Below are 14,306 nucleotides of genomic sequence, written 5' to 3'. Positions count from 1 at the left end.
TGTTTCAGAATTCCATAAAATGGCTAAATTATTTATAAGGTTCTTTGTCATAAGCTTATTTAAAAGAATTTAGACTCTGAATGATCTAATTAGCTGTAACTGTTTGTTTTGTTAAATTTGATATAAAGTTTGTTATTCTCTTTTGCATAATTATACTGTCAACAGTCTGATCTCTTACATTTTTATATCATGAAAGTAGCTATTAAGAACGATCATATTATAAAAGAAAGGCAAAAATGGAAAATTTTTTTGCAGTAATTTAGCATAAAAGGAAATTAATGTGGTTTTCTTACAGCTCTGTAGTAGTAAGCTTAAGTTGTTAATCTAACACAAACATTATTGCACCATATTCAATATTATTTTTATAAGACTCTAAGGAGACTTGTGGGCAGATTATCAGCTGCTTAGGTCTGCGTGGTCGTTGCTGATTTTTAAACTGTGTTTGTGCTTTTGCAGATGTGCCATCAAATCCGTACGGAGTACGAGTTTTAGAGCTGTCCCAAACCACTGCCAAGGTTTCCTTCAATAAACCAGACTCCCATGGAGGTGTGCCCATTCACCACTACCAAGTGGATGTGAAAGAGGTAGCCTCGGAAACCTGGAAAATAGTTCGCTCCCATGGAGTTCAAAGTAAGTATACAAAAAATAAATGGAAGCATTTTAGCTGAGAAGAATGTCCAAGGAAAATACTGTAAGTATTTCTCAGCTCTTTCTTTATTTGTCTCAGTCCAGTAGCTGCATCTCTGTATTAGTGCAGAGTTGCTAACACCAGTTAAAAATAGTCCTTCAACTTTGTAACTCTTCATTTTTATATTAAAAATATTTACAATTATTATCCGTTTTTCATGTCCAGCCAAAAGCCAGCTTTTGAGGCTATACATTTCAAAGAGAGTAAAAATAACATTGCATTTGAGAATGTGCATTATGTATGCACCTAAATGAATAATTTTAAGTAAGCTGTTATATAATATTTAATCCTGGGAATTAATTACTGATTGTGAGCTACTTAGTAACTGTCTACATACCTGTTAATATTCAAGATACCTGTTTCAAAAGCATCTCATGTTTGTTCAAAGAACATTAAATGCCCTCTAAAAGGGTATTTACTTGCATGTCTCTTGGCAGAAAAGAGCATAAGCCTCACCAAATAGACAGGAGTTCTTTATGCCCCTGATGCGTTGGGTAGTTCATACAGAGTAATGTTAACTCTTGTATCCAAATATGCCTTTTGATATTTTCAGTACTACTTAAGGCAGCCTCAACAGTTTTCTGATTAATACTTCAGCAGGTAAATGGTTTTGCAGTGATCAGCAGAGTCACAGGAGACAAAATGTTACAAATCTAAAGTGTGTGTCTCTTTCCCTTTCACATACTGTAATACAAAAATTCTGCACTAAACTGAACATGTTCAAAAATATAGAATTATTTCAAAGAAGCATATATAGAACATTTAGTTAACATGTTCAAAAAAAAAGGTTTATAACTCCTTATCTTTTGTTTTTCTTAGCTCAACACAGTAACTGTGTGTATAAATGTAATAATGTAAATCATGATAATATTCGTTTTATTCCAGTAAAGCTTAATTTCTCTCAGTACTAGAAGATCTAAAGAATGTGCCTGCTCTGTATTTGTAGGGCAGGCACATTAATGGATATTGGTGTACTTTTTCCATTTTCTTCATGCAATGTTGCAGATCAAGTTAGAGACTTTTATTCTCATAGCTACTTCCTTCAATGAATTTGCAATAATTGTTTTCTGATATGAACTATATCAAATGAGTAAAACCTGAAGTGTCCAGTCTGCATAGTAAGGTGCAAGGTACTTAAATGAGTAAAAACTCAGTGATTACAGAGTCAATCAGTCAATCACACAGATGATTGATTTCGTTGTAAAGCCAGAACAAACAAACATCCTCAGTGTTAAATTTGTAAGAAACATATTCGCCTTAGTCCCTATAAAACTTTCTTTCATATTATTTCTGAAATTTGGAAATTTGTTAAAATATTATTTGATTAAAGTAGGAAAGGTGTAATTTCACAGATCCTTGTTACTTGAGTTGGCTGGAGCTGCCTTCTTTAAAAATTCACTCGTCTTTTGAAACATTCTTTCAGCATTGAGTGTTGTTGGTCACTTTGGAGATTTCTGTATAACATGAATTGGTCTTGGAATCATGGAATTGTTTTGGTCCAAGACTTGTTTGAATTCTATGGTTCTCAAATTGGAGAAGAGTGACAGGTACAAATACCTGCAGTCCTGATGCAAATGTTACGACCATGAAGGAGATTGTGAGCATTTAGGATCTCTGCTGCCACTCATACTCATATTAAATATTTCTTTGGCAGAGAGCTGTATTACTTCCTGAATACTGTTGTAATATTTCCCCTCATCCTCCTTTGTATACTTTACTCTTTTTTTTCTCATGAACAATTTCAGGAGGTATACCATGTTGCAAGCATGTTGTCTTCTTCATTCCATTGTCTCCTAATTGTATGCTGAAAGGTTTTCTTGAGAAAACAAAATAGTTCACATGATTTTGGACAATTTGGACAATTAAAGATACCTCTTAATAGCATGTGTTACCAAAAATTACTCCAAGTGATGACAAAAACTAGTAAATATGAATACAACCTGAAAAGCCATCTTTGTCTACAAAGAGTCATGTAGTAAATACAAAAATATTGAAAGGACAGTGGGAAATATAAAAAAAATATTACTACATTCATAATTAATTCATGATGTTTTCTAAAATCTCTACTGATATACCCCTGTGTAGAAGGATTTAGACTATATATCCTTATATTTCTCTGAATTGCTCTCTGAACTATTTTAGAAATCAATAACTACTTCAGATTGTCAAACATTTACTAAACAGAAAACATCTTCTTTTCATAAATCTTATTAAAGCTACATTATGTAGTTTTATAGGGAAATCAAAAGTGACCTGGTTTCATTTATCATAAGTCCCTGCAGATATTCTATAATAAGTTGAAAACTTATTCTATTTGTGAAGTACTATAGGGCCAAATCAGAAAACCAAAATATGTTACCAAAGCACAAACATAACAGCCCAGGACAGAAAAAGCTTTTGCAAATGGAGATGTCAAAAACAAACTTAGTGTCCTTTTTAAAAAAAGGAAATGCTGCTAAATTTAAATTTAATTCTTCTGGAATATTGAGCCTTTGCATGTTTCTTGGGCATTCAGAATGTTTCAGCAATTTTTCTAAAACATCTATTTAAAATTCTCTCCATTTATATCTCACCTTACCTACAGTGTCATGTTAAGATAACCTTGAGATACCCTCTCCAAAATCCCCGTTTTCAATTCCTGAAATATTTTTCAATGAAGCAAAAGCTTCTTTGTGTGAAGCTCTATTAGAGTCAAGGTGCTATTTTGTTTTGTTTTCTTTTGCTTTTTTTCTTTCAGCTTTTTGAGACATTTCGGATAGTTTATTAAAGGATAATATCAAATATATGGCCTTGGGACAGTTTCTGATTGTGCTTAAATAATGAAGAACCACTTTCCTAGCATGCCTCAACATCATCTCAGCTAAGAGGAGAATTTTTAGAATGCAGTTTCCTGTATTAACATTTGTAGTTGGATCATCATACTTTCCACACTCATTCAATACTCCTTAATGGAAACAAAACCACTTTTTCCATCTGTTCACAGTTTAGGGATGGTTTATGGCTAAGATTCAGATATAAATGCTGTTTACACAGGGACAGATAACTGCTTGCACATCTCAAGTGGTGGTGCATACATAATGCATGGGCCATGATATTTTTTCCCAATAGTAAGGGACAAAATATTCTGAAATTTTACAGGATGGTTATTTATCAGTCAGATTTAACTCAAGAAGGGTAAAACTGCAGACCTTTCTTGCCACAATGTACAAAATGTGCCAATTCCAAAAACGCCGTCAAGGGAAAGAGACAGAAAAACTTACATGCAGGAAGATGATGTACCTGGAAGACTGTTAGAATTCCAATACAGGGATTTTCAAGGCTAAACTGTCTTCTGCTCCCTCTCTACTGCGACTTAAAGAAATAATATAGCTGTCCTCACACAGTGACAAAAACCAACCATAAAGTCACATAATTAATGAAAAACACATTTTAAAATTAAACAAGCCTCACAGAAATGTGGCTACAGAAATAGGTTTATAAAGAAAGCATCAATAGGTGTTTCAAAAAACTTTTTTGGGAATAATTGCTCATAATGCTAGACAGGCATTAATTTTAATTTGGTTATGACCCAATAGCTATGTATAAAACATTTTACAACTAAGATTAAAATAGTTTTATTTGTATGAAAACTACAATAGATGCTTATCAAAGTTGTTAGGTATTCTGTAATCAATCATGCAGTAAATACAAATAAGTTTAATCAAGATGATTAAGCAGTATGAAGTGGATTCTATGCAAATCCAGTCTGCATTTCTCTTCATTTTCCCTCTTCTTCAAAAAATCTCTCTAAAGGTGACTTTTGTCTCAAACTTTACTACTTTGAGCTGTTTTCAGGTAAGGAGAAAATTCTACTCTTGGATCTGTAACCAGGAATATCTATTTCCCTGTTCTCTCCCCTTTGTCTTTTATAATGAAGAAGATTTCATTTGAAAGTCTGTGCTGATTGCAGCTATTGAAGCAGAGCACAGAAAGTGAAGCAATCATCTGATACACCAATTTCAGTCTATTAAGGGATTTAAAATCATAATCAACACTCTCATAATTCAGCAAGAGATCAGGGAGCAAATGGCAGTGAGATTTTTCTGCACTTTTTAGGTGCTCCTCTGAATATGAAATTAGTTTTGTTGAAGGCTACCAGCAAATCCAACTTTGCAGTGGAGTTCTCTGTGGACCAGAGTCCCAAGGGGAGGTGAAGTGGAAAGAAAGAAGTGAAAAGAAACCTACTTATCCTGCAGTAGGAGAAATGCAGATAGTTGTAAGAAGATTGCTTCTCCAAGGAGAGTTTGCATCCTTTCACCCAGACAGCTGGAAAATCCCTGAGTGTGGGAAGGTGCCCATCCACCATCAGCAAGTGGATAACCAAGGGTGAAGAGCATTTGCCAGGCATTCTTCTGTAGGCACAAAGAAACCAGTGACAAGCTGAAAGACATACCTGTGCTTAAATCACCTTACCACAATCCTCTGTGCAATTTTGTTTTTAAAGAAAGGACATTAACTGATCTGTTTCTGTCTAATCAACAAAGAATTTATAAGAAAAAGCCTCCTTTATTTTTCCATTTTGTGCAATATTTACTTTCAAGGAAGAAACAAGATAGAGTCTCTGAAATGCAGTTCTTCACATTCAATCCCTCAGAAAGCACCACTGATTTAACTCTAATAGAGAAGCCATCAAGGTCTTGTTTTGTCTTGATAGCATTATAGACATTAGTAATTCTGGTTTACAGGCAGCAGATAATGCATTTGTAAAAATTAGCTTTTACACCAATCCAAACCACTGTGGAAGTTGTTTGAAACCTGAAAAATGTTCACTCTCTGAAAACATTTGAGTGTCTTCAACAGTAACACAAAACACTTTATTTCCTTTGTTCTTCAATTTACAGGTAGACAGATAATTTTTTTTTTTTTCCAGAGCATTATATGTTTCTGAGTGAAATACCAAGAAAAAGCAGTCTCTGCATTTCTTGTGCTACTCAATTTGCTGGTGATAGAACAACACAAGGAATACATGAAATGCAGTCCCATATTTAGATTACTGTGGAAATTCACCTCTGGCACAGGTGGATGGCTGGCAGTCTTAGAGAAGAGGGATACACATTTGGGGATTTGTGGAGCCAATGCACACGCCTACACACACCCACACACATCCCCCCACCTTTGCTTTCTCTAAACTACTTGTGTTTAGAAATTTTCAGATTCCAGATCAGAGTTTCATTTTCCTATTTCTAAGTATTGATCCTGTGAATTTTTTAGGCAAAAATTTCAATTAATTAGATTTTAATTTTTAAAATTCAATTATTTATGTGTCATATAAAAATTTAATAAATTTGAAAGACTTCTTCAAGCAAGACTTCTGATTCACTGAGTTTAGAGACATTTGAGTAAGGTTCTAGTTTTCCTGAGTTTCTAGGGAAGTTGATGATGTATAATCCCTAGATAATTAGGAATTTCTTATATGAGGAACAATTATATCAGCATGAAATGACTGGATCTTAAAACTCAGAAATGTCTCATCTCATGTATTTTTCTAGGAAACAAAAACCCAAACAAAAACAACAAAAAACCCCAAACCAAATCCATCAAACACAGACCCTCTAAAAAATGCAAACTCAGCCAACCAACCCACAAACCCAAAACCCCCACAAGCTCAAAGTCTCTGAACTTTACTGGCATCCATAACTCTTGGCATTTTTTCACAAGATATTCATTTGATTTTCAACCCTTCTAGTGAAATTATCCCTGGAATTATAATTTAGCTCTTATAGCATACTAGCATAAAATAATTTCTGCAAATCACCAATTACATAAGCTAAAGTTATACATACATTTCCAAACTTTGGGGTAGAAAAAAGCAAAGTATGGAAAATCAACATGTTATATGAGATGCTTTTTTTTTATATCTATGTTTTGTGTTTCAATGGTCAAGGATGATTTTTTTGATATTAGAGATTCTTCTTTGGATGGCAGAAAGCAGAAACTTTACAAATAATGTGCAAAGTTCAATACTATTCAATAGTAAAAGTGTTACTTGTAAATATATTTCACGCAGTGATATCAAAATATACCAAAGATAATTTATCAACATATATTTATATTTCTTCAGTGAATATTTCATTGAAGGAGACAATAATTTTTGAAGCCTTGTGATAGCATAATCAGACTATGGGCAAGAAGAAGTGAAATATGTTTTTGACAATTTTACATTTTAAGGCAAAATGAAAGGATGAAAAATATTTCTAGCTAAGAAATGTTGAAATATTAATTCTTTCTGGAAGAAAAGAAAACCCTTGACAGGTGAACAAGTTGCATTATATTACTTTTCTGAAAAATAAACACAGCATAAGGAAAACATCTGAGCTTGTACAGCATCTTAAATATATGGAAATAGAAGAACAATAAATTCAAGATTTCAGTCACCTAATAAGGAGTTATCCAGTTACAAGCACTATTGCAAAAGCTTGCTTTCAACATAACATTTTTCTCTCAAAAATAGAGTTTTTTCTCTCTGGGTTTTAACAACTTAAACCTCAAATCTGGAATAATTAATTCTTTGTAATTTCACATTCAAATCTCAGCAGGTTCTGTTTACTTCCTTTTTCATCTGAGTACACTATATTTCATGTACTTCATGAAACTCTAGAATAATTTAGCTTGCTAAATTCCTAAAGGTCCCAAAAGCATCCTTGTTATCATCAGCTCCAACGCCCCCAGATTGCATCAGGGCCAAATTCAAAATTTTGCTGGGTCTTTGCCCTGAGTTCTAAATGTCTCTGTGGATGGAAATTCCATATTTAGCAGTTTGTTTGTGAAATGAGTGGGTTTTTTTCAAACCAGGTCCTGTCTCTACTATTTTATTCACATACATTTAACTGGGTTTTAAGGTGCATTATATGATTGTTTTCTCTTACCCAAGACATGTTCTTAAATTGTTGTGCTGTGTGTTCTGCCTGGTACTGTTTCTCCTTTTACTACAAATGTCCTTAAGGTTAGAGGAAGTTATGTACATGCCTGTGTTGATGAGGTAATCAAAACTTTAAGCACTCTCCCTCTGTATTGTGCTATTTAGTTTTGAATTGGCTGTACCAGCGAGAAGGTATTGATGATGTAGGCAACTCAAAATAGAAGTTCTTAGTAAGAAAACAACATAAATTTATGTAAATTTAAAAAAAAGGTCATTCCATTTTCCGGTACATTTAAAATAAGTTCATTCCATTTCCTCTTTTACATTTGATATAGATAGATATGGATATAGATATATAGTATTCCAAACTCTGAAATGGTGTTTTGGTTTTTTTTTGGGAAGGGGTCCAGAGAGGGGTGGGGTTTTGGGGGATTTTCTTTTTGTCTGTGCAGATCAGTTTTTTGGGTAAAACTGCTAAATTTCATTTTCTGTCCTTAAGCGGGACATTTTGGTGGACATCATATAAACAAAGATTCTTTCAGAGGAATTCAAAATTTTATTGAATTGCAGAATTACAGAGTGGTTTGGGTTGGAAGAGACCTTCAAGCTCATCTCATTCCAAACCCTCTGCCACAGGCAGGGACACCTTCCACTAGACCAGGCTGCTCAGAGCCCCATCCAACCTGGCCTTGAACACTCCCAGAGATGGGACATCCACATCTTCTCTAGGAAACTTGTGCCAGGGTCTCACTGTCCTCATAGGGAAGAACTTCTGCATAGATATCCCCTGAGATTTCAGAAACACCATTATGGCACAAGTTATTCTTTCCTATTATAAAACACAGCCATTGCTATCTCTTATTATTGAAATTGAGAGGAAATCTAATAGATTAGTAAGAATTCACATGAATTACCTCTTCCTCTTAGGTTGAGGGTTTTGCATTTACTGCTTCTTTTGTACTAAAGCATGAAAGTATGTACCCCACTGATTTCTGAAACAATTTCCCAGTGTAAGAATACTTAACCATTAAACTAGGAAGACTTTCAAATAGATTCCTGAGAGATACAAATCCCATATAATTAAATTATTTTTCTAATGAGTTTAATGATTAAGGAGTATATATCTGTATAATTTGTAGATCAAACAGAAATAAATTGCAAATAGTTTGGTAGGCTAAGTCATCACTCAAAATTACTTTCAGAGTTGAGAATCCTCACGGTAGAATTCATTAATTTCTACTGCAAGCTGCAAAAGCAGAAGGAAAAATGCCTTCATCAGCCTGTCCCAGGAGAAAAAAACATCTTGAGACATTTAATTCCTTGTCATATCTGTCAGATTTGACTGCCTATGGCATGAATTGTGATCACATTCAGTTCAACAATACAGTTACTATTCGTGAGGAGTGTTTGTTCCTTTCTGGAATACTATGTACGAACACCACAAATCTAGAAGTGCCTGAAGACTCAGAGGTTTTTTGTCTCTGTTTAATGGTGGTAGAAGCCATTCAGAAAAAAAAATTCTGTGTCATGAACTGAGCTTTAGGATCTGGTTCTTCATTTATCAGACTGTTAGGCAGGGAGTTTAAGAACAGCAAAATTGAGGATCAAAAACCCCTATAAAGCTTGACCCCAAAAATCTATTGTTGCTTTATACACAATATTTTTACTATGTCACATTTATTGTCATTGTCAAATTGACTAAAATTAGTGTTTTCATTTGGGAAATTGCCCATTTTCAGTTGGCAATAATTGTTAATATTTTCAAAAAATTTGTGAATCATACCTCTTATCAGTTAATATCTAATGATATTGATATTGATAAATATCAATATCATTATCATTATTGATAAATATCAATATCATATCACTATTGATAAACCTAAACTCTTTTTTTTTTTCAAAATAAACTGAGTATTTAGTTTGATTCAAAAATAGTTTTCTCAACTTAAAGCCTACTTTGAAATTACAAGAAGGCAGGAATTGCATATATATATATGTACATATACTATTAAGCTATAATGTTGTAAGACCTGATACAAATAATATGAATAAAAAGTGCCGATTTTTTTTTTAAATCCTAATTCTTGGAATAAAATGGCATTATGCGATTTGCCAATAAAATTTTCAATGGCAAGCTGTCATTAAAAAACCCAAAAGTGAAAGAATGTATGCAGCTTTATAACTACTATAGGCTGCAAATAAATGTGAGGACAAAAAGCACTTTTTATCTAATTTAATTTGTGTATATGCCTGCATGTAAGAAAGTTATTCAGCTCTTTAATTCTGTCTCTATACTAATTTTGGCCTCCATCCAAATCTTTGAGTAAAAGTCTCTTGTGGTTGAAAAGGTTGAACTGTAAATAAATGTCTTAAACTAAATTATATGGATGGATTAGAGAGACTGAAAAGTGAGAATTGTAAAGGGAAAACGATGTTTAAATATCTCAGGTTTTTATACAGACCTGAAACATCAGGAGAATGAGATGTACTCTTCACATTTAAAGGTGAATAAAATGTCATGAGAAGTGAAGAGAATCCAGACAATTTGCTGCACAGCATGAGTTCATAACTAAAAGCAATTAAGTTTGATGCAAATATAACCACTATATAAACTTACTCTTTTTTCCTGGTAATTCTGTGTTTGTAATTGCATTTGGTCAACCAGTCAAAGCTCATTGCACAATGTGATTTATGGTTTTCTCAAGACACAGACTTAAAAATCTGTAGGAACAAATGGAAGATACTTAGATTGCAAGAAGAGTATGTAGTAAATATTTTAATAAGAAATTAAATGGAGAATCAGTCATTCCAAATGTATTTCACCTGGTGCTGTTGTTGTGATAACTCTGGTCTATTTCCTATTTAGACCTTTCAGGCTTTTCATAACTGCACCCTCTCAAGTAAATTTATGGTGAACAGCTGATCTGATGTAAAGGTCTTGCTGACGTGGCTTGTAAAGATAAATCTGGTTAAGCAGAGAGTGATGCAGTGCAGTACTGGGTATGAAGAGCTGATAAATGAGACACATGGTGCAGCTAGCTGCAAATTTTGCCTTTCAAGTGTATTGTATTCATCCACATTTATTGTACATTGCTTGTCTACTTAGAGAAAGGTAAGGAGCATTTATGGAATATTTATGTGTATATAAACTTCTGCTGCACTTTGTAATACAAAATAGGGAAGTGCTCCAGGATGACAGAGTATTCTTTAAGTATTTTCAAGGTCATTGAAAGACAGAGTGGTTATGAATAGAGCTCTCCTTCAGCCACATAAAAGAGTGAGCAGCAGAACAATAGCATGGCCCTATCTGTATTACATTTCACAATATCTATAAATCAATCTCTTTATGACTTTTTTTTCTGTTTCCCCATTTCTTTCTTCATTGGTGAGAAATAAATTATAGTATATAGGAGTAGGATGGGGATGAGGAGGAAAGTTGTGAAGGAAAATTATCTTTGCATTTAAGAAGCAAAAGAACAGTTCTTGAAATCATCATTCATGTCAGACTTGAGGTCTTTCTGTTTACAGAGTAGGGAATGTTAGGAAAGACACATTTAGGATCATAAAAATCCTTCTGTGGGTATTGCAGAAATCAGGAACTGCTTTGTTCTTCAAGTAGTGGTGGTTAGGTTTTTACCAGCTCCTGAACTGGGTAACACAGCAAGTAGACTTTCTTTTCCTCACACTTTGCATACTCCAGACTTGAAAACTGTGTGGCTTACAGGAGTGAAAGACAATTCCTGTGTCAGAACCTGCTTCTTAGGCAGCTCCAAGGCTGCAGCAACTTAAGTGAGCAAAGTCATACATATTTTACATATTCTGTTTATTACTGTTAGGAAGCAGAATTAAATTGAAATTTAAAATGTTGGAATTTTAAATAGCAGTCTTAATTGAAAGACAAGTCTTGCTAATATGAATTTACCTATGAAAAATTCTCTGCTTCTTTAAGCATAGTATTTAAAATATTCATTCCCTGTGCTCTCAGCTATTCCTTTGGCTTACCATTAAGAACTTGTGAATTCTCAACATCTGTTTTGTTTCACTATAAGAGTACTGATATATTTGTAGTAATGGGCAGTTTAGGTCCATCTGATTAAGGAAAGCCACGTCTAATTTGTATATAATAACACAGTACAGTTTTTGTAACACCATAAGAAAACTAGTGAATTGTATTTTATTACACAAAACATCCTAAATATGTTGTAAAGCTTCATAGGAAGAATAAATTGTAGCTCCGCAGAACTTTGCTGACAATAGGAAGTGCAGTTGTTAAAATCTTTTTTTTTTAGACTTTGGAGGCATTTTGGCCGCAGCAACTCCCTGCAGTGCTACAGGCTGGGGCAGAATGGCTGCAAAGCTGCCCTGGGGAAAAGGACCTGGGGGTGCTGATCAGCAGTGACTGAACATGAGCCAGCAGTGCCCAGGTGGCCAAGAAAGCCAGTGGCACCTGGCCTGGATCAGGAATGGTGTGGCAGCAGGACCAGGGCAGTGACTGTCCCCTGGGTGGGTGGGTGGGCACTGGTGAGGTCACACCTGGAGTCCTGTGCTCACTTTTGGGCTCCTCACTGCCAGAAGAAAACTGAGGGGCTGGAGTGTGTCCAGAGTAGGGAACAGAGCTGGGGAAGGGTCTGGAGCACAAGTCTGGTGAGGAGCAGCTGAGGGAGCTGGGGGTGTTTGATCTGGAGGAGAGGAGGCTCAGGGATTAATTTAGCCTTCCCTACAACTCCCTGAGAGGAGGTTATTGCCAGCTGGGGGGCAGTCTCCTCTCCTAGGCAAGGAGTTACAGGACAGGGGGCACAGTCTTAAACTGAAGCAGGGGAAGTTCAGGCTAAGCATCAAAAATAATTTATTTCATTCAAAGGGTTGTTAAACTTTGGAGCAGACTACCCAGGGAGTGGTGATGGAGTCACCATCCCTGGAATTGCTCAAGAAACAAATGGATGTGGCAGCTGACAAAGTTGCAATCAGTCAGAGCTTGAACTTGATCTCAGCAGTCTTTTCCAACTGAAGTGATTCTGTGATTTTTGTTGTTTTTCTTTGTGTTTGGTTTTTGTTTGTTTGGGTGGGTTTTTCTTTGGTTGGTTTTTTTTTTTTTTTTTGTTTTTTTTTTTTTTGTGGGTTTGGTTTCTTTTTGTTGTTTTTTGATTAAAAAAGAATATATTTAGTCCAATAATCAATGACTACTTCAGGATAAGCTGCTAGTTTAGACCTGAGTTTCACCCTGATGTATTAAATCAGTCGCCAGGACCTTCAGATGACAAACTGTGTGTGTTTACTACACCATGAACTAGTGCATACACATTCAACAGAACATATCCCAGGTGCACCACAGGAACTAATGTGGGCCTCATTCTCAGAAGATGCAGCTTTTGCCTGCTGTGGATTCAGGAGAAGCCCACCTCACCTTCTGCCCAGGATCTTTTAATAACAAAGAATTCATGGGTGGAATGTAGGAGACCATTTTCAACTCCAACTTTGTGCTGCAAATTTCAGATGGGATGGAAATCACAACAGGAACTCCACTGTAAGAACAGCAGAAAAAGAAAAAAAAAAGAAAAAAAAAAGAAAAAAAAAAACAGGCAGGAAAACTGATATTCAAGTAATTCTTTCTGCCCTGCAAGGGAAAGTGAGAGATTCTAGTTTCTGCCATGTATGAAATAGACTGGGATAGGATACAGGGATACAGTATGATTTATACAACTGAGGAATGAGACAAAGTGATACAGCTGCAGCAAGAGTAGAGTAGATGAAAGGAAGGTATACATTCATAACTAACTCCTGCCTCCCTGCTCAAAGTATACTTCTTTCTTCAATAATCCAGGTTAGATTCCCAACTTTGATGTAAAACAGGGAATACATAGTAGCATTGCCTACAAGATAACTATGAATATATTTTTGTAGTCTCTTAATAAATAATCTTATTTTAATTTCTGAGTTTTCTCCCATTAACTATTCTTTTCAGCCTTGAAGGGTAAAGAGAGAAAAAAACAATAGGATAAATGACAGTGTGAATTATTTTAATAAGAGCATTGATTGCCCCTCTGCATTGAGATTACAACAGTTATTTCTTTTACTACATTTTTTAGTATTTTGTGTTCACTCAATAAAGTATTACTGACTTAGATATCTTAACTCTGCTGTCTTTCTGTGTTCATATTGCCAATGTAAACTTGGTGTATTCAATGGCCTTGTATTTTTTTCTTACAGGATAATTTTAAAACTAGTCTCTACAGAAAGTAAATTTGATTAATGAACATGTTAACTTAATCAGGTTTTATATCTAGCAGTATAATTTGTACTACTAAAATTGCAGCAATTATAGTGACATAAATATTTAACAATGAACCCTGCTGAGAACATTAGTCATATGTTAGGAAGCATTTTGAGCAATACTTTCTTTTCCCATCATGAAGGGAAGATCTGGTAGAAGTCCAAATCCCCATTGATTTCACTGCATTCATTTATTGTTTCATTAAACTTTTTAGTATAGTCCTTTTCAAGTGTCTGGCTGCTTCTCCAAGCAAAATCTTACCATTAAGAATTTTGCAATATTTTTATAGCAGAGGGCAAAATGTTCCAAGAACCAAAATAGTTTTCCCCTTTAATTTATAGAATCAGAAAATTTGGTTGGCAGGAATACCTGGTATTTATCTGGTCCAAGAATCTGAATCAAGACTACTGCCAGTCTTAGATCAGATCAGGTGTGGTTTAGTCTAACTC

At 34.7% G+C, this 14,306-nt stretch overlaps 1 protein-coding gene across 2 annotated transcripts in view; it reads left to right on the top strand.

Moving 5' to 3' along the window:
* The window catches only part of NCAM2 (neural cell adhesion molecule 2), a 273,486-nt gene that overhangs the window by 203,915 nt on the left and 55,265 nt on the right, over positions 1–14,306 (top strand). For both annotated transcript variants that reach the window (XM_063150025.1, XM_063150026.1), the window contains exon 12: positions 457–630. In XM_063150025.1, the coding sequence (XP_063006095.1) occupies positions 457–630 (174 nt within the window). The remainder of the gene's footprint in view (positions 1–456; positions 631–14,306) is intronic.

The sequence above is a fragment of the Melospiza melodia genome, chromosome 2, assembly GCF_035770615.1.
Source record: "Melospiza melodia melodia isolate bMelMel2 chromosome 2, bMelMel2.pri, whole genome shotgun sequence".
NCBI lineage: Eukaryota > Metazoa > Chordata > Aves > Passeriformes > Passerellidae > Melospiza > Melospiza melodia.
The sequence above is the reverse complement of the archived record's forward strand: the minus strand, read 5'-3'. Positions and strand labels throughout refer to the sequence as shown.